We start from the raw sequence: 26,298 nt of genomic DNA on the forward strand, positions 1-26,298 counted from the left end.
ACGTGCATTACACCTGCATCAGTTCACAATAAGTTTATTTTACGTGAAGAAAAGCTTTGCCATTAATGAAAAATTTCAGTAGAAAACAGTACCTCCTGCTTTCAATCTAGATTACTCAAAAGTAGAAGCTTGTATTAGTGAAAACTTCAGTAGAAACAGATCTGTAGGAAACTTGTTCTTGGCACATGAAGTAAAAGCTTTAAACACATTAAGTTTGAATATAGTATTTACCATGCAACCATGCTGGCAGAAAAGCCAGTTTGTAATGGCTGGTATTTGTCCCTCAAGACAATAACATGGAAGACACTTAAACCTGCTTACATAACGTTAATTGTATATAAATACGGCATTGCCATAATTGACAGTCTTTATTCAGCCCAACCATTTAGTTTAGCAATTCTAAATAAGTAATAGGCACTTTGCCTTTCTGATTTCCCCTTTCGCCCATCAGCCAGTCTGAATCCATGCCAGGGATACTGTACACTGTTATCACCTAAAAAACAGAAACACATTATTATAACCTTTCCTTGCTTAGAAAAAAAATTATAGTCTACCTTCATGTGATCTCCAAGGTCTTAGAACCAAGTTAAACAGAGCACTTAATATGAGCATCCATGGAACATAATCTAGTGCTCATAAAAGTTATTTCAGAAAAGAAGTAGACACAACAGCATATTTTAAAGTGCCTTTTTTCAGATCAAATTCTATTCATTACTTTTTCTATTCTTTTTATCTACAAGTCTGGTATATTACCACCAACTTTAACAGGCAATCTGAAAGAAAGTTCATCAGATCTTCGTGTGCATGACAGAAAGACAGATGGTGTTGATGTGCTACATCTTAACAGAAAATGTTAGGCCACAGGTTATAAGTCACTGTCTAGATAAAAAACAAAGTCAGGTAGAAATATTTAAGTAAAGCGAATACACAAAAAAAAAAAAATCTGAAAACTTTTTGTGTGGATGCTCTTTTTCAGGGTTAAGCTACAGTCACATTACTAGGTGGAAATATGTTCCAGAACCCTGATCCATTGTATATCTCTACCTGCTTTGTATGGATTCTCTGACTTAAGTTTGCAATTGAATTGGACCAGGAATAAACACCACACAACTAACACAAGAAGTGGCTGTGTTTTCATATCCTTCCCAAATTGCAATATTTAATGTTTGAAAGACTAAGTGTATTGAAAACAGTGCTAAAGGTGTGGTAAAAAGAAGACAGTAAAATACGTCTTGATTGTCTAGCAAATATTCTTGCAAGCTAAGATGGTGTAACAAATGTTGACTCTCACCATGCAATATTAGAGCATATAGGTATAGAACAATGCTCCAAGAATACTCTTAAGTTTAATCAAAATTATCAACTACACATTTCTTGATGTAGCACATCTTACCTGGCTAGTCACAAGCATTCCAGTCTTACACAGGTACACAGAAAACTCTTACCTCATCTGCAAGTAATGATAATTCACTGCTGTTTGCAGCATCGTAATCATAGAGAACTCTCGCTTTCCTGCTGCCGCTTGATGACTTCAGTTCACTGATGCCTGAAGTAACTATGGAATTGGTTACTGAAGGCAATGAAGCAGAGGCTGAGGCCAAGACTGAAGGAGGAGAAACACTCTGCACAGGAGTTGAGGAAGACTGATTATTGTTAGAGAGGAAAGTAGATGGAAAGCTGTGGGAGAAAAAAATGAAAAGACTTCTGAGTGAATCGGTTCTACATGCCTAAATTAGCATTCTTGCTTTTATCAACTGCAGAATAAACATCAGTAGACAGCAGTAACAGAATAGCACTGATATTTGTACAAACCTAAATAAATATACTTGTTCCTGACCTGTAGTAAAATCAAACCATTATAATTTAAAAGAAATACCGCCAACTTCAGAAAACTTGGTAATTGCCTCTTAGAAGGAAAAAAAAAAAAAAAAAAAAGGCAAAACCAGGAAAGCACTGTAGGTCAGACTTAATCCAGACTGTATTTTAATAAACATTTCTTTTGACAGCTCTGCCAGTAAAAGCAGCCTCCACCTCCTCCTGCTCATTCCTCAGTTATGTGGCTACACAAAAGATTGTGCTGCTGAACCAGATTAGGGAAATATAATGCAAGCTTAAAACACACCCTCCCTCTGAAAGAAGAAAAAAAAAAAACCCACACAATGATTTTTCTAATCTAAATCAGTTCATTGATTCAGCTAACTGCATGTTGTAAAACAAAAATATTTATTACACTGAAGACAAACTTCTATCAACTTAAGCCCCTCCTTTCTAGGCTGCTGCTTGTTTCGTGCCAGCTGTAGAGCTTGCCAGACCCTTTCATGAAGTCAATTCAACTCATTAATCTGCCTGAAAAAAAAAAAGGTAAAAAAAAAAAGTGTAAAATCTTCTACTAAGTTAATGAGCTGAATCACAAAAAAACTGTGATGAGAGCCAGAGCCAATTCAAGGGAAAGGACTGAACGACATCATGGCTGAAGTAGAAGAAGCAGAGAGGGGGCCCAAGCAGCAAGAGATTTCAGGGCAGTGGGGCAGGGGAAATGGGACAGCATGGGGGGCAAAGACAAGCTGTGAGGTTGTTTCATGTCACTCTGCCCTACATCCTGGGATGCAGTTCCATGGCAGACTGAACTTACTTTTAGCCATTGATGTAGTCATTCTTTGTCCCTCTGCTGCCTTCTTTTGTTCCAACACTCATCTGATTCTACCTTAAAAGCAGGTCAATGAAAGTTTTGAAAAACGGCAAAGCTGATACAGCAAAAAAGGGTCAGCAAACAGGAGTCCGACTGAGTCAGGATGACATGGAACTGTAGCTGCCGTTCCTTCCATTCTTTTCACCAGTCTGTACATCAACTAGTCAGACAATTCCCACACATAACTTTCCTCATCAGTCCTTCTACATAGATGCTTTTTCACTAGCATCAACCTGTTGGAAAACACAGCCTCATCCCTTCCCACTTATGTTCCCCAGTTAAGTTCTTCTTGAAGACACAGTTCAGTGGCAACCTGAATCACATAAATCAAGATCAGTATATTCCCACACCCATGTTTGCAGCATTATAGGTGCTCATATGATCATAAGAGGAGCTCGTTAAGGGAAGCTGATGCAGGTGAAAACTAGATCTATCAATACAGTGGATAATTTTTGTATTGTGTGGCCATGCACATAGGTGGAATTAAGGCAGCTCAAACCGTATCAGCTACAGTAGTACTGCACCCAAATTTATAGTTTCACACGATGCTTAATCTGGCAAATTTACACTGCCACCAAACAGGGTGGCCCCACTCCTCTACCCCTTTACTGTGCAAACGTTCATTCTCTGTCATCTGAGGCAGATCTAGCAATCTGTTGTTTTGGAGTTGATTCAACAATCTGATCTTACAAAAATCATCAAGATGATTCCTTAACTTTCTATCAGAACTCTTTGTTAAATATGTTCACCTTGTGGTCATGCAATGGTTATTTCTGACTGAAGGCAAACAGTGAGAATATGGTGCGAAGGAAAAATCTAGTCCCTTTACAGTTAGACTGAATTGGATATAAAAAATTGAATAGTCTTTCAGGAGACTGTTGTGAGTTTAGTTAGCAGTTTACTACCATCAAAAGGAGGAATTTCCGCTCCCCACTCTGGCTTACCTTGACCTCATTTGATCATAAAGAGCTGGTTACCAAGAAGAGACTGCAACTCCACCAAAAAAAAGTTTGTTTTCATTTTCCAGATTTTCAAACCAGTTCACCTTATTCCCTGAGCAAATCAAATTAGAAGAACAAAGGGAGGAGAAGCTAGACTCCACATTTTTGCAGGGACAACTCAGATGTGCCTCATTATGGGTTTATTTACTTGATTAGTTGACATTCAGACAGATGGACTTAATTTTAAATGACAATCAGCTGTTTCTCAGTATTGCTAAATTACTGTTTAATATACTGCTAAACCTGTTCTCTGTTAACAAGGTAATTACTTGTAAATGATTCTGTTCAGTTCAAAGGGTCACTGGTTTGTACAGCTAGTGGAAAAGAAAGGTAAAGCTTTATAACTACTCTGTCAATCAGTAAAGCGTTAAGTCTCACTCTTTTTGCAAAGCCATATGTAGGCATGTTACTGAAAAGCTTTGGCTATACAGAGGTTGTCTAGGATTTTTTTGAACACTTGAGTAGCAAGAGTTTCACAGCTTGTAGAGTAGGGGACTAGGAATGGGTAATTTGAAAAAAAAATAATGACACCAAAGCTCAGGCTTGGCTGTCAGGGAAGCTGTGAAAATTCAGAGCAAAACCAGTTATCAGCAAGAAAAAAAAACAAACACAGAATACCAGGATATTTGAAACAGATCCGTATAGTTCATTCTGGGGAACTGAAAAAAAGGAAGAGATTGCTTTTAACCTGGGAGACTTGATTCTTTAAGCAGCCCCACAGGAGGGGGAGGCAGTAGAGGGATAAGCCGCTGATGCTGCCTTGAAGAGAAACATCCATAAACCCATGTCTATTTATATAAATAGAACTGAGAACAAGTTTTCCCCCCATCTTCCCCCAAGTCTTCTGAGGAGCAGTTGAGGGAACTGGGGCTGTTTAGCCTGGAGGAGGCTGAAGGGAGACCTGCTCACTCTCTGTACAACTATGTGAAAGGAGGTTGTAGCACAGATGGGGTTGGTCTCTTCTCCCAAGTAGCAAGTGACAGGAAAAGAGGAAATGGCCTCAAATTGTACCAGGGGAGGTTCAGATTGGATATTATGAAAAAATTATTCCTGGAAAGGGTTGTCAGGCATTGGAACAGGCTGCCCCGAGAAGTGGTGGAGTCACAATCCCTGGAGGTGTTTAAAAGGCATTTAGATGAGGTTCTTAGGGACATGGTTTAGTGTCAGAGTTAGGTTACAGTTGGACTCTATGATATTGAGGGTCTCTTCCAACCAAAATAATTCTATGATTTCCAGAGTCACCTGTAGGGAAGCGCATCAAGAAAATCAGTGCTCAGCTTTGGAACTTGAATAGTGTCAACGTGAACCAGGTCAGGGCTTATGCCCCAGATTCTGATTCAGGTAAAACATAACATGCATAATTCTAAGAACCAGGTTTCTGTTTAAAGCAAACTATCCCACTTAGAGGTTGAACACCTTTGGTTCACCAATCTCAAAACAAAAATAAGTCCCTCACAGCTCTTGGCTTTCATAAGAATATGGCACAATGTAATTCCTAGATGGGTGAAAAGAAAAGGTGTAACTCAGCGCTCTGTATCTCTTGTTAACCAACAGAGAGCTGGCAAACACAACCAAAATGTAGCTGAGCTGCCTAAGCTGTTTATTTGGTACTGTATCTGCCTATGCGTAACACAGGAAACACATTAACACATACTGTGCTCATCTGGTTGTTTATTGCAATGCTACGCACTATGCGCCTAGAAACTGAGGAACTCTTCCAAAGCAAGAAGCACAACTTCAGAATGTCCCAGTGCTCTCCTGGGGACTTCCTTGTACAAGGAAGGACAGACACACCCAAGATTTAATACCATTACTATTTTAATCCACGTAGGCAAGGAAACTTTATTTGGCTATTTGAGGCATTTAGGATTTTGCAAAGCTTCCACACTTCGGGTCTTTTAGCAGTCACAGTAATTTTATCAAAAATACTAGTCAGATGATAGCCACATAAAGATACATCCTTCTGTTTTCCTAAAGACGGTACTTTCTTTAAATTTCCTTTTTTCTACCTGGTAGCAGTTTACATGCATTTTAAAGATACTGTCCTGGGACATGCTATACATCCTAAAGCAAGAGATTTTAAAGAGCAATGTGTTTTTCCTTAAGGGTATTATGCTTAAAGCTTTCTGGTAAATATAGTAGGAGTACAGAAATTAAAAACATCCTCTCAAAATAATTGTGTAAATATTTCTAATTTAAAATCCACTTGTCCATAATCCAGTAAACAATTACTTTCAAGCTTTCAATTCTACGGTTTGCATTTATGCACTACCAATGTTTAGAGTTGAATACTTCTTTCAATGATGTAGCTTTTCTTTTAAAAATCACACCTTTAAAGACTTCTATAAAGTCTTCAGACTACACATTCAAACAAACTGAAGAAAGGAAATGAAATGCCACAGGAAGTTGCAAGTCAGGAAGAGAACAAGACTCAAGAATACTTTTGTTTTTACTTCCTTGTCACAAAAAACATAAACAGAGATACTTTATAGAGGCAGTTATTTGGAACAGACACTACAGCAAATTTCTAAGCACAGACCGTCCTTCAATGCGTATGCTCAACTAAATAACATGGTCCGGTATAACCTTAAGAAAGGCTGATTTGTAAAGAATTAGAATAGGGAAACTTGATAAAAAGTAAGTATGTAGATCTCTTTACCTCACCAGCAATCACAAAAATAAAGGATTACTAGAGCGAACTAATATCAGACGGTTTCTTCTCATCCTTAAAAAAATGCTAAATTCACAAAACAGTAAAACCAGACAAACTTGCTCATTCCACTGTGAGTGCTTTGGATTACTGATTACAGACATTACAAAGTACGTCTCTCCCTAGATACAATATCTGCGCTTCCAACTCACTTAACAGTGTAAAATGCAGTTTCATTTAAAAATCAGGTAGTAGCCCATAGCAAACTAGGAGGTAACAGGAATTTATGGGCAGTACAAAAACTTTTCTGACATTGCATACCGGTTTTGTAGCATGAAGCATAAGACAAGTGAGTGGTCACAAGTAAATCTGTAGATATTCTCTTTTGCAACATTGAAGGAGGTTACCATGGGCTCACCTTTCTCTATTACAAAAATATAAAAAATATCAGTAAATCAATTCTCAAAATGCGTTAGTGCTGTGTGTAGGCTTAGGGAAGCAGTTAACACTGGGGTAATTACATATTAATGACCTGAGAACATATATATTCCTTTCAGTCCTGCACGTCTGTGTGTTCACCACTGTTAGATTATGTAAGTTTTCCTACTATCCATAAGCACTCAGAACAAAACGTTTAATTTTGTTTTTCTGAAGTTATTTCAGTGTTACTACCTTCCAAGTTGTTTCTGGAGATCCAACATATATTGGTAACATTGTGCATAATAGGTCATCTGAGCTTCAACAAAATCATTCAGACAGCGAAGATGATGTGCCTATAATAGAGCAAAGAATTCAAGTTTTTAGTCTGCAAAAAGTACTACACTGCATTAGAAAGACTGGTCTCCTAATCAGGTGCTAATGCAAATATTGGCACATATGGATTTATGTCACATAGGCATAGCATCTAGATTTACCAGATAAATGAGATATCACAAAAATTAATGTATTTGAGCACAAAAAAAAAATAGGTGCTGTACAAGCATCATGCCATTTACCTATATTGTTTTCACAACAGAATTAATATTTTAGCACATTTTTGTGGTTTTAACAGTCAGTTGATCTGACAAATGGGAAGCCAATTTTAAAAGATAGATAAAAATGAAAGCTCCTGCATTCTCAAGGTTAACGAGAGACTAAAGTTAAATTCATTGGATAATATACTAGAATTCAAAAAATAAGAAAAACACAGTTTGATGCTTTAATGTACTGGAGTGAAAAGTCTTAGCCTAAAGTTGACGAGTAGCTTTCTGTAGTTATTTTTAGGAAGTGCTCCGATTTTGACTTTCCCCTTCTACCCCTTTGGGTACTCACATGCGTGCTGCTGATTCCCTCCAGCAGAAGTCTGGTAATCTCTGCCTGACGGTCAAATTCACTCTGGGTAATCCGTACTTCCTGTTCAGACTAAAGAGAAGGATGCACATTAGGTATTTGTATGATGCACTCTCTTACACCTTCCGACTGCAACAGTTCTGTTTTATTCCGAGCTACTCATCTAAATGCATTAATCACAGGCTTGGGTGTTTGAAACAGGCTTTTCTTTGCAGATCTTTACTAGGCAAAAAGAAAAATTGCATTTTGGGTTAAGAAATGCTGAGGCCCTGCATACACAACAAACAGTTATATAATCAGATACATACTCCATATAGTCAATGCCTGCAAGAGGAAGGCATTTTTCTGCCAGCAGTATTACCCCACCTCTCCCAGTAACAAGCCAAACACTCACTGGCATAACAGTGTCTGCACCAGGGGTTCTGCCAGCATAGCAGTGGCAGCCAAGGACTGTGTAATTTTTTTTGTATACTTAAAGTTAACAGGGCTCTGATCAAATAATCTAGGGTAAACCTCACATTATTTTTGTCATATAACCGCATGGCAATCAGCCATACATAAATCTTTGATGGTAAGTTTTAACAGGATATTTCATAAATCAATGTATCCTACTGGCCACCAAGCTACTACAAGTATTTCTGGAGCTCGTAATTGAGCCATCTTTAAAAATAAATAAATCCAAACTATAGCAAATGTTTTAACAACAATTAGAGTAAAATTCCTATTAAAATTATTGAAGTTTCATATTTAATCCAAATTATATTTATTCCTTGCTACATATCCTTATCAGCAATTTTTAAATAAGTTAATGTTATAGTGGTTTTAAAGGACTTCCATTTGGCACAAGCCAAAATCACTTTAGAGTAGGGGTTTTTTTGGGAAAAAAAGGACACTTCTCAAAGCACACAAATACATAGAAATGTGTTGTAATATCTAAGATTTAATGTTCCGAGACAGAATGTCCTCAGTCTGGAATCTGGATTACCTTGCCTCAATGCTTATATGCATTTAGCACCTTGTTTCTAAAAACAAACACAGAGGCAAAAATCTCCTTTAAGTCAAAGATGCATAAATTACTGCTCTCAACAGAACAGAGAGAGGAAATACATTCTCAGGAAACTTAATGGGGTGATATAATAATTGGCTTCTAAGGGATTTTATGTATTTGCAAATACTCTGCTCCTGCATTCCGCTGTTAATCAATATGAAAAGTCACATGGAAGGATCTTAATCTCACAAATGAGCACAGAAGAATGATGCAGTTACCCAATAAATGCTTTTCATCTGAAGTCACTGCACTTGGGAAGGCTTACAGGTTAATTAAGCAGTGAGGAAGCAGCTACAGAGTATCCTGTGTTTCTAACTAAAACTGAGATAACAGTGTATGCATCAAGTTACAAACTAATTAGGTTTTCAAAGTTTGTCAAGGCAAGAATCTGTGCTTGGAATTTTCCCATTAAATCTGTATTAATATCAGTGGAATCCATTTGGCAGTTCTTGAGAGAAATGGAACAACAAACTGGTGGAAAAAAGGCAAATCTGATCGCCAAGAGGGAAAGAAAGGCACTCCCTTCACTATTAGCAACATGTTCATTTCCTTTAAAAAAAAAAAAAAAAACAAAAAACCAAACAGCAAAATCACAGGTAAACCATTTATCTGGGGATAAATAGTCTGATCTCTTGCCTCTCTGAAGTCAGCAGTTGCTAATGTGTTTCTTTCTTCCTGCCAGGTAAGTAAATACATGAGAATAGGAACACAAAAGGGGAAATATCCATCAGAATAATTCTATTTGTTTCAGCAATATTTTAGCAAATCAGCTACTTTCTACAAGAAAAGGCAAAGCAAATAATGTGGTAACACATATTAACCTAGCCAGTACAGAGTGACTTTAAATGTATTGCTTTACAAAAGCCCGATGTACTGGTTTTGTAGATTTACATAGAGTGAATCATGTGATGATGTGTTTAATCTGTTTTGCCCATCCCTATTTCCAGTACTGCTAGATGAACAGTAGCAGGCAAGCATTTCTATGCTACGCCTTGTGGTAAAGGTGAAAAACAGCTAACTTTCAGTCTGGGAAGCTTATGGCCTGATCACCCTTGTTTCTGAACAGAATGAAGAGCACAAAATTCAAGCCTAAACTTTCCAGTGACCCCCAACTGCAGTCATATTTTATTTTTAAGGCAATTAGAAGACCTCACAAGGTATCTCTCATGAAGATCCCTCAAAATGGTACTTTCTCCCCAAGTTCAACATATGAACCCAGTTTCTGAATATGAATATTCAGAAGTTCATAATATCATCAAATTTTGCATAATATATGATATCTCAGAAATACTATGCAATCCTGTAGCTAAGGGATGACACACAACCATAAGACCATAGGAAATCAAATCACCTTCCTAATGTTGTTTTGTTAGACATACTGTTAGTAAACCAGTGATAATCAATATATTCATCCTATCCAATATACCTTGGCCTCCTTGTCTTGTTTGTAGTCAAAGACAGGAGCTCTTCTTGATGCTCAAAACCAGTCTAACCTCAACGTGCTGAACAGATACTAACGCCTCTGCTCTTTCCCTTGACTACACCAAACACCTCAGATGAATCCTAACAAAATCCATTTTTATAAAATGTGTAATATCAGTACCTACCCCACGTGTTTTCTAGTACAGCATTTAATATCCTTTAATACCATATTTCAGAAGGGAAGTTAAACTGTAATTGACACCAATCAGATCTTTTGTTCTGACTCATAGAAAAAAAATACAACCCTGTGATTGATCAAGAAATTATTGTACAGTCTGAAATCCTTGTTGGGAAGCTTCTTAAATTTAAGTTGAAAACATCTACGGATCTCTTCCTCCAACTTTTAAATGCAGAAGGACAGACTGACTTTAGAGACCTCGATGGATTACTGTTCCTTTGGCAGAATGTGCGTGTGTTGTAGTTTCTTCTCAATTGTCTCTGCTTTTGACATGCTTATTAAGAAAGGGAACTTTGAATTACATAATTTATTACAAGATTTAAAGCTTTTCTTTTTTATGCTATGGCTAAACACTTTGTATTATTTTTTTCTCTCTCCAAGACACAATCAGTTAGATTTCGCTATCTGTAAAGTTGCTTGTCACTGCCTCTGACAAGCCAATAGTTTTATTCATAAACATATCTTCAAAATCAGTTTTTATTCCCAGCAGTACTGCCCCCCTCCCATCTTTTTTCCCAAATAGTACCAAGTAGTCCAGCAGACAGGTTGCTATTTTCAAATGTTTCTTTACTTAACTAGTAAAATAACATTCAAATTTTGGGATCAAAGTTGACCTAACCCTCCTTTTACATTTCAGTCTCTAAACTCTTCCTTCTACCTAAGATCTCACTGTATGTTCTACACATAGATCTCCCTGTTTGCACCATAACACACAGAAAGTTGGAATACAAAAAGCCTTCATTTATTTTCTCTCACAGCCTTCAAAATTTCACCCAAAGCTCATATCGCAGCTTCTAATAGTAATTCTCTCCACTTCCCACAGAGGCCTATCTAGTCCTCTTTTATAAACCACACCTGAAAGTCCCTGTTCTCCAGCTACCGTTACTTTCTATTGCCACCCTTCATTTTTATTTCCTCTCCTCCACAGAAATCCCCTAAGAAATTTCCTTCTAACTGTTAGCACAACTTCTCACAGCCTGTTTCCCATACCACTTTGTCAGAGCTGGTGAGCCTGAGAACAGCCCTTCTTGTGGCCCCAGAGCAGCTATCGCCCACATTTCCTTGCCTGCACTGAGTTTCTCCCTGGGCAAGGGATGGCATGACAGGAGACAGCTGCAGCCCCCACCCCAAGGCTAAAGCTCTAGTTATGAACCAGCCCTCAGCCCCAGTGCAGTTTTCAAGTGTGCCTACCTCCTAATTTCAGTTGCATAAGATAAGCAAAGCATTCTCTAGTGACACTGGGGAGAAAGGCAGGGAGAAGAAGAAAAAAAACCCGCAAAAACACACAAGCACAAACCAAAACCCTCTCCAAAGCAGAGCTTTCTCTGAGTTTCCTGCATGCACTCCAGCATTTCAGTTACTGTTCAATGTTCTGAGCAGAAGTTGAAGATTAGTGTTTTTCAGGACAGTTTAGATTACTGGACCCTAACCTTTCAGGAAATTTTCAAATAAGCTCATTCTTAAGAGGTCATTTTTAACAGAATGCCATACCAGTAAATTTTGAGAGACAAGTGCTGTAGTTATTTTTCTATTGTATCCTGTCACATGAGAATCATATGGTACTAAGTGACAGTCAGAAACAGCTTACAATAGCACGAGCCCCAGGCATTGTCTTCCCTCTGGAGTTCGAAAGGCCCTAGAGGGAACCAGTGTGCTCCGATGTAATGCATCAAGCTGCCAGCATCAGACCAAAAATCAAGAACACGCAATATCCTCGATTACATTAGACCAGTACAAGTTACGGTTTCAGAACTCTGCAGTTTCTAAATTGTTTACTTACTTTTGTCACTTCCTCAGCCCATATCTAGGCAGCATTAAGAGCGGGGGGAAAAAATAAAGACATACAAACTGAGACATTGGTAGTACTGCAATACAGAATGCAACCATACTTTGGCTTTTAACTACTTCCCTGTCCTCAGAACTTCACAGGGATTTAGTAAGTGCTGTAAGTCAGCTGCCCAAAGCCCTTCATATGCAATGAAACTACGAGTGTGAATAGCACTACATTTGTGAAACGAGTTAGATACTGAACAGTATACGACTTGCAGAACTTATATGTTACAAGAATCTATTTAAAACAAGCTATTACAACATGAGACATAACTACTTAGAAAATGACATGAATCAGACAAACTGCATTATCTTATGGAGGAATTTAAGCTATGTTAATGTGTTAAAATACTGGAAAACTATGGAAAGCTACTCTCATTTTAACAGCTGGTTAAGTAAAGACTGAAACAAATTAATGATTTCTCTTGCTAATTCCATTACTGGTTTCCTATTTCACAAGAATTTTTACTGAAACCTAAATTTAAATAAAGATGCTACAGAGGTATCTCAAACTGTATCTCAAACTGGTATCTCAGACTATACCTCTGTAGCATCTTTAATTAAAGTAGTAGCAAGCAGCACAGCAAAATCACAGAATTACAAGGAATTTACTCTAGACGTTAATTACTCCAGCTTGCTGTTACAACTCCCTCTTGCAATGCAGTTCTCTTTTAACCTTCATTTTCTGCAGTTGTAAGAAGATGACACAATCAGGACTTTGGTTGGAAGAAATGTGCATAAAGGTTGCAGAAGCAAGTTGTAACAAACAAGTCAATTTGCGCATATCTGACCATGACTGAGAAATCTGGAACACTAACTGAGATGAGACCCACTGTGCCATGCAGATCCAAGACCCAAACCAGGACAGGCTGAAAGCACAGTATATGTTGTACATAATTAATTAATCCCTTCCTTTTCCACTTTTACAATTATGATGCTAAAAACAGCTGCATTGATGAGCTCTTGCAACAAGTTTAAGATATACTATACTCTAAGTTAAGCCATTAATTTATGTGACATTATTCAGTTTCAGTTATTTGTAAAACATTGCTTGAAGGGAATAATTTTTACATAATAATTTCTCCTGGCCATTTAACATAATTCACTCCCACTCATATTAAAAAAAATAGGAGAATGAAGTAACTCCTTTACCTCCAATGGGTGAAATTAATTTCAGAATCAATTAAAAAAAATATAGCTCCTTTGCATCCAAAGTTTGCATTCATAAACTCTCAGAAATCGGAATACTGTACACTTCAGATTATCAGAAATATTCTGATAAAAACATCATCCAATGCTGTACTGACATAAATGTATTTAGAACACTAAACCAATCCAGTTTGGTATGAAAAATATCCAAAACAAGACCAAATGAGCTGGATAGCAAGAGAAAACATTTGATAGGAAAATGAATGAACACAGGAGGCCAACAAACCTTTAGCCATTTTACATGCAGCAAGTTGAGCACGTAAGAGACATTTACCATAATGTTATTCTCTTCAGGCTGAGAGGTGTTTAGTTGCTTAAATGCACAGATAAAAGACAAAAGCAAGTTACAACACTGTGAATACAGCAAGTGAACAGATCAGTGGCACAAAGCACTGCAAGTTTAAGCTAAGGAAGACTGAATATAGATATAACTGAATATAGATAAATAAAACTGTTTAGTTAGATTTGTATTTTAAATACTGAGCTAAGCTACTTCACTTGTACAGTAAGCATGGGAGAATGTAATTTCAAAGATTATAACGGAAAAAAAAATCAAATATAGATGCAATTTATCACTTTATCCTGTCAAAAAAAAGTAGTGAAACAAAAAAATTTGCACTGTACGTCAATACACTTTGGTAATCCATCAGTTCAGCACTTCGTTAGATATCTTCCTTTACAAACAAGTGAGCCAGCAGAAGGTGGATCATTTGCATCATGCCTGTATCCAGGCTAGTCCTCATTTCTGTATTGCAGAGAATTTCACAATCCAATAGTTCTTAAATATGAACACTGATGTTAAAACATAATTAAAATTGAAGTAAAGGCAAGGTAGTAAAGTAAGAGGTCTGGCATTTCATGCTCTACCAGCACTAAATTTGTTAATAAAACTGAATTACTTGCTATATGAATATTTAAGACTGGCCGAGTAGTAGCAGCAGCAGCAACTGGCAATAATTTTGTCCAAGCACCAAGCTCTGGGCGCTTACACTGGTAACGGAACTAAAATTCAAGTATAGAGCCTTTCCTTTAAAACTAAGTTTGAGGGGAATAATTTCCTTATGATCTTCCTGTTGCTTTAGAAAGTAAGGTATATACTTACTACCATGCCACAGAAAAGTTAATAACCTTTTTTTTTACTTTTGAAACTTACCTTTGAACAAATCCAGGCAAAGGAATAGTTTACTGTCCATTGCTTCTCTATTCACTGCTTCTAAATTCCACTACTATCTGATGAAAATTCTGCTCTGCTCTCCAATGTTAGTCTTACAAATTAAGAAAGCTTGACAAGTAGAGAAGTAACTTTTTGCACAAAATTTACATAATATAAGGGGAAATGCATGCATGGGCTTAAGAAATACATCTAATTTCAATACACATGGACAGTACACACAACACAGAGGATTGAGACACAGAAGCAGAACTGTCAGGTAGGGACGATGTTGGTTTTTTAGAAAGATCACCATCCCAAAGACGTGAGGTGCTTCAGCTACGAAGCTCAGTCTCAGAGATTATACTGCTGACAAGTTTCAGGACAGTGATCCATTTGGAAAAGACAGCAAAATCCAACAGTCCCACTTCTTTATCACGTACAATGTGTCTGCATATTTAGATCGTCTGTATTCCTTCAGCATCTGTTTGCATGACCCCTACTGAGTTACCTCTTACAGGAAAAAATATGACTATCATTAACAGCTGCACTTTAAGGAATGCAGTCAAAATAGCATGAAAATACTATAAGCATCCCCTACTGAAATGGCATACATTCAATTACCTATTCCTCCACTTAGAGGCATTTTAAGAGTTTAAAAACCAAAACCTTTTTAGTTTATAGTAATTTTCATCTCCTTGAACAAGCATTTCTTGAGGGAATAAGAAAGGTTAGGAAATGTGAGACTAAGAGTCTCATCCTGTTTGGTGGTATGAAGTAGTACAACGATTTAGGGAAGTCTAGATAGGCTCATCAGTTGGAAGTAATTATACATATGCTTCAACACTTATAGATTTAAATGCCAAAGCTTGACCTCTGAATGATATGTTTTTCACAACCATCTTGGCAGATTGTAGAAACTCTGTTTGGCAGTACAGGCTCATCTCATATAGAACAAGGGGAGAATATTTACTTGGGTCAAGTAAGTTCAACTTGATGGAATATCTAAAAATAGAAGACTTAACACCTTCATCAGCAATTTGCTTTCATTTCCTTGTGTTCCACTAGAAAGACAGTGAGGGTAAGAAGCAGAGACTGGAAACATAACCAAGCAGTCAAGTTTATAAATATGTATCAATACATTTGAAAGCTATAAACAATTTAAAAAAAAAAAAAAAAATCTACTTACTGCAGCTCGAGCTTCTGCAACTTTTGCCTTCTTCAATCTGGTTTTTGCTGCATCCAAATCTAGTCTTTTATTCTGTAACAGCTTACGTTCTTTCTGAAAGTGAGTTAGGTTAGTTCATGAGAACAGGTAAACATAGTCAAAAGCAAAAGCCTGTCTACTTGGAAATTTTTAAAATTAAGTATCATGTACAAAAAGGTTCTTCAGTTGAACAGAGGGCAGAATTAGATCCTAATTATTCTCACACATTTTATACTCAGGATACATACTTTTAATAGAAAAATTGCTACAAAAACTCCAAGTTTTCAGAAATATTTTTATTTTACCTGGTGGAAAGAAAGGAAAATACACAAAAGGCACAAATCCAACTTGACTTTTTAACATTAGTTTGAGGAAAGCAATAATGCACAATTATCTACTACTTCATTTTGAAGATTTACAGTTACAATTGCTGTAAAATGCTGAAGAATGCACAATTCAACTTACAGTAATAGTTTTGTAGTCTCCTTCAATAAAGTTTCTTAGGGGAGTGAGAAAGTTTATAGCAGAAGTTTGAATCAGTTCTCTGTCTGCTGTCCCAATTCGCTTTTGTGTTTCTCCACATTTAATGAGTGCATTTCCTGCAAAGGAAAAAAAAGTTTCATAGTGATTCAGGCAAGTGGTTAACAAAAGAAGTTTCTAATGGCAGGAAAGTTTAGGGAAGTGGTTTGAAATACAATCCAATGCCATCACAAGGGATTTCAAAAGAAATCGGAATCAGCTAAAAATCAAACAAAAAAAAAAACCAACCATCCAAAACAAAGCAAACTACACACCAAACCAAACCATTTTTATTAATAACAATCATGGGTCAAGGCAAGATTTCAATGAGAAAAGATAAAGCATTGTAGAAGTTTCACTAGCTGTGACAACTCCATTGTGAATATCTGTTTTAGAACTGGTTATCGCATCTACGTATTTTAACCCAACAGCCTCCTCCCCTTATAACACATTTTTGTTTAAGTCACAAGTAGTGGGTAGCAAGGAAAAAACTCACTTAACTACAGGAAAATAATGTGCTTTTCCCCATCCCCATTTACTCCATCTTCTAAATATGCATTTGTAGATTAACTGAACAACACTTCGAAATTTGGTTTCAAGTTAGGTATTGAAACTGAAGTTGGTGTAGCAAGAATACAGTAATTATGTTTCAGCCTGACACAGCTGAGTTAGAAAAGACACTAAGTTTTCAAAGGACTAAAATATTTTGTGACACCACATGAAAGCCAACAGTGTATCCATATTTATGCTAATAGTTTAAGTTACTTGCCTGAATTCTAAAAATTCTGCAAGTTAAGGTACAGTCTGCCTGTAAGTACAACTCCATTAAATGTTAAAAAGCAAGATTTGAAGCTGATGATCAGAAGGAAGGCCACAGATAAAAGCATAAAACCATGTGGAAGCAAGAGGAACAAAGCCTGCCATTATTGATTTCATATCCATAAGTCTAAAAAAATAAAAGTAAACGTTTTATAGAAAAGTGCACTTTCCTTCTTTCGAAAAGGAACCCCATTATTTCCAGATATAAAGAACTCCTTCTTCCCTGAACAAAACCTTTCCTTCACACTGCAGTTTTGAAGAAAGCAACTAAAGTGAGCTAGCTATCAGACTTCGACTGCAGAGTGTATTTTATATACAGACACCTAGGAATTTCAATTGGTTGAGTTAAATTAACAGCTAAATCTATTATCAGCAACTTAAAAGTTGTAGAGAATACTAGTATTAGACTATATAATTAATGCTAGCATAAAACATTAGATATAATACCCTCAACCCTCCTGCCATCAGTATATAAATATGATGGAGAAAGAAGAAAATTTAGATTATGTTCTATACTCTCATCTTTAGCAAAACATATATTAACAAAAGAAGGAATACAGTAGAGAGGCTTCTTAGTATAGAACTTTATTTCAGATAACAGTTTCACTCCACACCACAAATAAGATGCATAAGTGTCATCAGATGTGCAGATGTGTTCCTTTAACAAGGAAATTAAACTCCAGAATTATTTGTTCAGGTAAGAAAATCCACAAAGACACTGACCATTCCAACATCAGGTTCTAGCTCTAGATTTGGATAGTAACCTAATAATTGATCTCCTAATGCTCAAAGTTATACAGCAAGTCACCTCAAACTGATATAAAAGTCATTGAAGCATTTCATCTAGAGGAAGACAAGAAATACCATTTTACATTGTTAAGAAAAACTAGATCTGTGCATTTTTCCTCCTTCATTTCTGCAATGTAAGATGTATTTTTTGCTTCTACTTACCATAGGCTGTTCCGGGGCCAAATTCATTCCCTGCATCAATCATATACTGGCCTAGTAACTCTGGATTATTCATGCGACTTGGTGCTTTGCGGTCCAGTTTCTCATAGACAAATTCTTCTATTCTGGCATCTAAAACAAATGTTTATTTGAAATAATTACTGGCATTCAAAACACACATTAGAAATCGAAACAAAAAAAATCTGTACATTAAACTCAACATTAAGTGAAATTTAAGATACTGTTCGTGGAAACTGACTGTATTCCATGTTTGTCACACTATGTTGAAGTGTTTCTTAGAGCCATCTATGAAAGTGAAAAATTATACTTTTCTACTCCCTTCTAACAGTATATTTACACAGTTTTTCAATATTTTGTCCAGAAGCCTTCGCTGTACAAACCTAACAGAACACTTCTCCTTAACAAAACCAGTCTTTTTTCCCCTCTCCAGGAAAAAAACGTGAAAATTGTTCACTAGAATTGTTTTGACTTCATCATTAGCTCACCCTGTTTCTGCAACCAGTATAACTAATTTCAGCCTGCAATAGTACAGACACAAAGAAACTCTCCAACGAACAAACCTGCCACTTCAATGCAACAAAAATAAATACTGTGAATTAGGCAGCTTTCATCAGCACTGGATTAAATAACTACTCCCTCATGAAGGCCACAAAAATTAACCTGACACAAACAAACATGGATATCAGTGCATTCCCTGGCACCAAGGGTGAACCAAAAATGACCGAAATTCATTGAGTTTTTCTTTATAAATAATTTTTATTTCTGACTAAATGACAATAGAACTGAAAACCAATCTAAAATTATTGGATTATTACATGTGTCTGACCTAAAGGTACAATTAAAAATGAGATTTAATGTCATTTTCTCTCTCCCAGACAGGGTCGCTCCATTAACCACCACCAAAAGCAGCTCTACAGCCTGTGATAGTCCTCCCAAGTAGGCTGCCAAACAGCTGAAGTTCTGTTCACAGATGAAGGCCACTGCTTAACATCAAGTATTTTTAGCCATCAGAAGATTGACTGGTCAGCGTAACTGAGATACTACCATATATTATCCTTCCCCTGAATCTTCCTCACACAGTTCTACCTGCCTAGAGTTAGTGATTCAATATTCTACAATTACAAGTTTCTGAAGAAGTCAATACATATTACAAATACTGAATTAAATGAACAAGACAACTATTTCCTCTGGCCTATTCTGTACCTTCTATTGCATCTTTCCCACAGCACTGGTTGTTCTGGTTTTCACATTTGTTTTTTAAACATTGTTTTGGTTTTTTTTTGCAACTAAGGCATTCAACAGACTTCCAAAACAATAGCTCAAAGACTGGCATTATAAAAAATTTATCTGTTTGGCACTAGAGAAGTACTATCAGTATATGATTTACCTGGACTAACAAATACTAACTCAGTATGTCACTACAAGGAGAATATTAATGTTTTTAGTGCAGAGGTATTAGCAGTATTATATTTTTATCATTTGAGCAAACATAAAGGAGGTTTAAATGTTGTGAGGTTTTTTTTGTAATAGTAGTTTGCTCAGTGGCTAGTGATCAGGTCTTGAATTGAAATCTAGATCTATACACTAAGCAAATTCCTACTGTTGCCAACTCTAGTACAACTGCCACAAATGGCACAGATATGTAGGATAGGAGTCCAAAACTAATAGCCTCAACATTACTACTCACAGTAATTTAATAAATAAATAAAATTAACATATCAGAAAACTACATTTCTTCTGCCTATTTTTTTCTGTTATTGTTAGAGATTCACCAGTCATGAAAGTATATTTGAAACTTTTTTGTACTGCCTAAGTATGGTGTATAAAATGATGGCAAATTATCAAGATTCAGCATCTGGAGAAAATAATTCTTTAGTAAAGAAATTGTTAGAGAACAACATTTCAGTTTATCTTGCCTGCTTCAAGCTGAACTGTATTGTGGAGACAGTTTGAAGTAATAAAATAGTAATGAAATTTCTTGAGCCACTGCATATACTTCATGAAAAACTTCAGAGTTCTTATAGGTATCAAAGATTTTTGGAATTAGAGTGGGAAATTCAATTAAATTGGAAACAACTCAAAACCCAGTTAATCTGAGACTGACCAGAGTATAGAACCAATGCTATAAAGAGCTCTAACTCTTTTCCTATTCAAAGGGTTAAGGAAGTACCAGCAATTGGTACAGTGTCTCTGAATCTGAGTAGCTCTTCATAATGTCCTTTCCCTAATACCAGCCTTCAAATTTTAAGACTGCTGTATTTAGTCATAACTTATGCAATAACTCTTGCAGTAAATATTTACACTGGCAAATTTAATAATTCAAAAGTTGCAAACAAAAACTTGAAGGGCTCCTTACTTGGATTTGGCTGCAATAATACTTCTGTTTGTTTCATTATTTTTTCTGTCCACAATTTAGTGCATTCTGCTTTGCTGAGAAGGTTCTCCAGGTGAGCATCCAGTTCAGTCTTCTCTGCTTGACCAAGCTTTTCTTCCGTGAACTACGAGTTAGTCAGGTTGAAAGTACTCAGTTAGTTCATAGAAACATTTTCTCAGGACAAGTTTAAGACAGTAACTATTCACTCATATTAGTTGCAGATCATGTTTTCAAAGATCTAACCATTTATCCACTCATCAATAAAAATCTAAGGATAAATTAGAAAGTTAAGTACAATGCACCCTTATTATCATGGAAAAAAAGGTTGGGAGAGTGTTAATCAGACCAAGACAAGGAAGGTAATTTACAACTTTATGAAGAGATCCTCTGCTCTGCTTGTTACTAGGAGTTCTCACTTGAAATATTTTGTCCAATTTTGCATAGTGCTCCTTGAAACAGCAGCCAAATGGAAAGAGTCCAGAGGTAACAAAGGCAATTAAAAGATTACTTCAATTTTGTATATTTTATAATTAAGTTGGTTCCTTCTCCCACAGTAAAACCTGAAGACACAACAGATTCTCATGGCAGCTGCCTTTAATGTGTTTTTTAAAATGTTGTCCATCCACAACTAACAGGACAAAACGCAGTGAGTTTAAACTTCAGTATGAAGATTTAAATTAGAATTAGACATTAGAGAAAGCTTTTAAAGACAAGGATTAAAAGCTAAACCAGACTTCCCTGGCAAGCTGTGGAATAAATATCTTTGGGGGTGGGAGGGGTTTTGCTTCTTAGAATAGGACAAATCAATGTTTGATTAACTGTTTAGATATAACCGATCCGGCTATGCCTTAGAGAAACAGTGAGATGACCTCCGCTGTTCTCTTCCAAGCTGTTTTCAGTGACAATGAAATACAATATAACTCCATTTAGCTAAATAAATCCACCTTCTATTCCCTTGATATTAATATTATTAATCCACAACCAGTCTGCACTTCAACCCGAATTCTCCAGGAGAGGGGAAAGCCATGTGTTTCACAGCAGGGAACCAAGCAAAACCGGAAATGAGGGTTTTGCCTGTCCCGCTTCAGGGCAGTAGTTCCTCATGATGATGATGATCTCATCACTTGACCGCCTGTACAAAGTCAGGCATTTTCAGAAGAACCTGGCTTATGATTAAAACCCTAACAAGCTTACCAATTAACAACATAATAGGACTGGAAGCATTTTGACTGTCAAACTTCATTCTTAATAAGTTATTCTGTGAGGTATTTAAACTTACTGTAAGAAACAAGAATACGAGACAAGTAAATTGTATTGCCCAATTTTGTTTTAATTTCAATCACATGTAGAATAAAACCATCTTTCATTTCATTCACATCGAAAGTCTAGATAAGTGCTACAGCATTTGCAGTTCTACATAACAGCAAGCTGCCTTCACTAGAAAGTTCAGTTGCAGTATAGAGAAGAATGGAATTTATTTATGGATTTTTTTACTGTTACTGTTTAAAAGGCTCTTTAAAAAGATGACAGATACTGTAAGCTGTTCTCAGAAACATTTTACAGGTTCATTAGAATACAATATAAATAGTTTTGACCTTTTTTTTTTTTTTTTTTTTTTTTTACTATTTACAGAGAAGAGCATTTGTCTATGAAAAGGGCTTTCCTATTAATCTTTCCATAAATCATAGAAAAGTTTGGGCCGCAAGGGCCTTACAGATCATCTAGTTCCAACCCCCTGCCATGGGTAGGGACAACTTCCACTACACCAGGTTGCTCACAGCCCCTTCCAGCCTGGCCTTGAACACTACCAGGGATGCGGCATCCACAGCTTCTCTGGGCAGCCTGTTGCAGCACTTCACCACTCTCATGGGGAAGAATTTATTCTCTTATATCTAATCTAAATCTACCCTCTTTCAGTTTAAAGCCATTTTCTTCCCTTGTTCTATCACTATATGCCCTTGTAAAAACTCCTTCTCCAGCTCTTTCTTGTAGGTCCCCTTCAGCTACTGGAAGGCTGCTCTAAGGTCTCCCCAGAGCCTTCTCTTCTCTGGGCTGAACAACAACTCTCTCAGCCTGCCTCTGTAGGACAGGTGCTCCAGTCCGCTGATCATCTTTGTGGCCCTTCTCTGGACTCACTCCAACAGGTCCACATCCTTCACAAACTGGTGACCCCAGAGCTGAATGCCAGACTCCAGGTGGGGTCTCATGAAGCAGAATAGAGGGGCAGAATCACCTTCCTCAACCTGCTGGCCATGCTTCTTTTGATGCAGCTCAGGATAGGGTCAGCTTTCTGGGCTGCAAAAGCACATTGCAGGGTCATGTTGAGCTTCTTATCAGCCAACACCCCCAAGTCCTTCCCTGCAGGTCTGTTCTCAATCCATTCTCCACCCAGCCCATATTTGTACTTGGGATTGCCTCAACCCAGGTACAGGACCTTGCACTTTCCCTTGTTGAACTTCATGAGGTTTGCACAGGCCCACCCATCAAGCCTGTCAAGGTCCTACTGGATCGCATCCCTTCCCTCCAGCACATCAACCACACCTCACAGCCTGGTGTCATTGGCACCATCTACTCAGCAGTGTGAAGATTGCTTAGCCAATGTTAGATTTCACATATTCACTTAAAAGAAAAACTTAATGTTAGCAATACTGACTAACGTGGTAAATAGTAGTTTGACAGAAGTACGGTTTCCAGCATCAATGTAATGCAACAATGCTGCCACTCTGATTTCCCATCTCAGTTACCCTGAAACCTATATTTGAATTCGTCTCTCTGTTTTATGCCCTCTTCCAGGTAATACTCCATACCGCCTTAAGGATAAGAACAAAATAAGGGAAATGGTGCTATGGATCAAGAATTTTTACTCTACTTAGAAAACTGTTCCAACATAGGCAGATACTAATGATTTTCTACTTTGATAAGAGCTCTAAAAAAAAAAAAAAAAAGCTTTGTTTTGCTTTTCCTTAAAGCTTACAACATGCCACATAGACACACCTAATGCAAGCACTGCTGGAACAAAGCATATCAGTAAATCATCTAATCCATCTATCTTTATTAAATTAAAAATATATACACAAGTTGCCTGAATGTCACCAGCTCCCACAGAAGGAAATTGTACTGCTTTGCATACAACTGGGTTATCACAACCCAATCAACATTTCAAGTTGAAAAATTACTAGAAGGAGATATTGCTTTAAGATAAGGCTCTAACTTCAGGGACAAGCAATGAACAATAAAAGTGTTTCTGCTACCAAAGAGTAAAAGCCCAGCTCATTCCCCACCACTATGCAGGCAGCTTGTGGATTACAGAGCCTGGCAAGACGAAGGACTCTCATTACTACACACTATGGCATTTATTTCACCTCAAATACCACTAACTATAATCATTTGCTACTTTGTTCCAGAAATTGCAACTACTGCAAGACTGACTGAGCACAACTCCTTCAAAGTACTTTCTGCCTGCCAGAAGGAAGGGTAAGCTGTACATTAGGCTTGATTTTTCTGTAGATTACTAACTAGAATATGGCAGTCTGAACACAATATAATCTCATCCACAGAAGGAACAGGTTTCCTGGAACATGACTATCAGGTGGTTTGCTGTAAAACAGCCCCAATTCCCTCATAACAGAAAAGTGTGAGAAGCCTGTCAAACACTAACAAGATGTTCACCATCTTGTAAAACAGCTTAAGTAGAGTTGGAATGGACATTTTAAGCGGTTCTCCTACATACCATTTTATGCTGCTGAATGGTTTAACAGGGTTTGGTGGGGTTTTTTGTTTCTAATATTCCAAAGCAACTAGTGTCAGGTCATACCATGTTATCCAGCAATGCCTGAACATAAGAGCTTAACTCAATATACAGAACTGTAATTTTCACTGGAGGACACACAATCTACACCCAGATGATATTTAGAAAAATCCACAAAATTATTACCCCTTAATATTATCTGTAGGCATTACATAGTAACTTAAAAAACTCAACACACACACACACAAAACCAAAACAAAAAAACCAAAACAAACAAACCCACACAAAAAACCACCACCACACCAGGGAAAGCAACAATAGCACACAGAACATTAGTAACTCAGATTATAAGAACATGTTAAGGATTTGCTTCTCCCCCTCAGTGCTTTCATTAAATTTCTTGTTTTAGGGGAAAGTGGCAGAACAAAATTATTACTTCCACATTTCCACTGAGTTTTAGTTTAGATTAAGCAGATAACTAATATAGCTATCTATAGTAAACCAATAATGCAGATAGAACATACTGGAGCAAACCACAGTTTAGACCACCTTTAAATGATGACAGACTGCAAAAACTTCATTAGATTTAATGCAATAAGCTGATTTAGATGTAAAAAGTCAAGATAAAAGAGACAAAAATCACAAGATCCCAACCCCAGAATCTTACAATGAAGGATGAACTGCATCTCCCTTTTTTCCTTGTCAGGTAAGAAAAGGGAAAGGGGTGGAGGCTGGAAAGGAAGAGATGATATAGGAAATATGTAGATCTGAAAGAAGCCGGGGCGGGGGGAGGAAGCACTGAAGGACCTCTATCACAAAGAGAAGCACAACGACTGCTTTAAGTTCATTTAAATTTGAACAATAATGTTTTCTGATGAGTCTGCATTTTCAGAGCTCTGCTGTGCTGCTGATCGTTGGTTCTGCTTGAATATTGAGATTTAGGGCAATAGATCAGACCAATTAGATCAGATAACAACTTGAATCACGTTCCAAACCTGACTGTGACCCAGCGAGAATTCATGAGAAACCAAAGTGGATTACACTATATACACTGCTCGGATGTCCACCTCCTGACAGGAAATCTGTTCAGGTTTGATTATATAAAGAAAGGGGATTACGGCTCAAGACAACAGCTAAGGAACAAAAGCCAATTATAGTGCCCTTAGCGTGAAGGAAGGGGAATACCGATTCAGAAACAATGGGCTACCAAACCAGCTTAAAAACAATACTAAAGCTCAAACGAAACCGAAAAGCCTAAGCAGACACTTTACGTGTCACATCAGAGCTCGAATTTCACCGATCAGGCAGCAGGACACATTATTAGCAGCCAGTAAAAACACCAGCTTACTTCAGGAGGGACACACCTTTGTCCTTTCGGTACATCAAGTCCGACCGTACCTCCTCTCAGTGGATACCTGTTCAGACTCGCCGTCCTTAGCCCAGGCGCCTTCTCCCCGCTTTGCCTGTCCTGACCTTGGGCTGTCTCAGCGCCCCCCGCCCGCCCGCCCCCCAGCCTCAGCTGCTTTGCAACCAGCCTGGGCGAGATCCCCAGGTCCTGCCATGCCCAGAGCCACCAGGGCACCCGCGGGGAAGGAGCTGCCTTGAGAGCTCCCCGGGCCTGGCGCTCCGTCAGAGCGGGAAGCCCGAGCCGGGCCCAGCCGCCGGCCCGGCCCCTCCCGGCCGCCGCTCCCCGGCCCGGGGAGGAGCCGAGCTCCCCGGCCAACGCCCCGCACCGGGCCCGGCGGCTGCCCCGCGGAGCCAGCCCGCGGCCTCGCCCACCTTCCCCAGCTAGAGCCGCGGCGGCGAAGCTCGATCCTGCCGAGGCCTCCACAGAGGCGGGCGGGGCGTACCTGTACAGCGCGGCTCAGGAAGGTGCCCGCGTCGGCCGCCAGCTTCTTCACATTGAAATCCATGATGTTCATCTTCGGCGGGGGAGGGGGCGCTGACTCAGCCCGCACACCCGCGGCAGCGGCGGCCGCTCCGGCCCGTCCCTGTGGACAGCCGCCGGGGGCGGTGCCAGGCCCGGCCCGGCGCCGCAGCGGATTGGCCGCGGCCGCGGCGTCAGCCGCAGAGCCCGGATCGGCCGGTAGAGCGGC

At 38.1% G+C, this 26,298-nt stretch overlaps 1 protein-coding gene and 1 long non-coding RNA gene across 6 annotated transcripts; one reads left to right on the plus strand and one right to left on the minus strand.

Annotated features, from left to right (window-relative positions):
• Positions 1-18: 18 nt before the first annotated feature.
• Positions 19-26,236, minus strand: SH3GLB1 (SH3 domain containing GRB2 like, endophilin B1). Of its 5 annotated transcripts, none has more exons than XM_065842053.2 (11): positions 26,053-26,236; positions 20,437-20,578; positions 18,063-18,191; positions 16,239-16,372; positions 15,756-15,848; positions 13,691-13,729; positions 12,158-12,181; positions 7,652-7,741; positions 7,013-7,113; positions 1,446-1,677; positions 19-493 (listed from the first exon to the last, which is right to left on the minus strand). In XM_065842053.2, exons 1-11 carry the CDS (start codon positions 26,122-26,124, stop codon positions 386-388), a joined length of 1,164 nt encoding a protein of 387 aa, XP_065698125.1. In that variant the 5' UTR covers positions 26,125-26,236; the 3' UTR covers positions 19-385. The 5 variants fall into 5 exon arrangements, with proteins under 5 accessions (XP_065698125.1, XP_065698124.1, XP_065698127.1 ...); XM_065842052.2 differs by having other exon boundaries at positions 13,643-13,729; XM_065842055.2 differs by lacking the exon at positions 26,053-26,236 and adding an exon at positions 25,567-25,588 and having other exon boundaries at positions 13,643-13,729.
• Positions 4,944-19,806, plus strand: LOC139828314 (uncharacterized). The gene is made up of 2 exons (XR_011739801.1): positions 4,944-5,031; positions 18,956-19,806. It is a non-coding gene; the product is annotated as an uncharacterized lncRNA (long non-coding RNA).
• Positions 26,237-26,298: the final 62 nt, after the last annotated feature.

Source organism: Patagioenas fasciata, chromosome 6 (genome assembly GCF_037038585.1).
Source record: "Patagioenas fasciata isolate bPatFas1 chromosome 6, bPatFas1.hap1, whole genome shotgun sequence".
In the NCBI taxonomy this organism is placed as follows: Eukaryota; Metazoa; Chordata; class Aves; order Columbiformes; family Columbidae; genus Patagioenas; species Patagioenas fasciata.

Bases quoted from the DNA above. Each gene is read 5' to 3' on its own strand.
- SH3GLB1 (XM_065842052.2), bottom strand. From the start codon at position 26,124: ATGAACATCATGGATTTCAATGTGAAGAAGCTGGCGGCCGACGCGGGC. The intron at 13,730-15,755 runs GTAAGTAGATTT...TGTGCATTTAAG, and splicing joins TTGCAGAAGCTCGAGCTGCA to CAACTAAACACCTCTCAGCC. The intron at 12,182-13,642 runs GTTTGTTGGCCT...AATGCTGCCTAG, and splicing joins TGCATGTAAAATGGCTAAAG to ATATGGGCTGAGGAAGTGAC.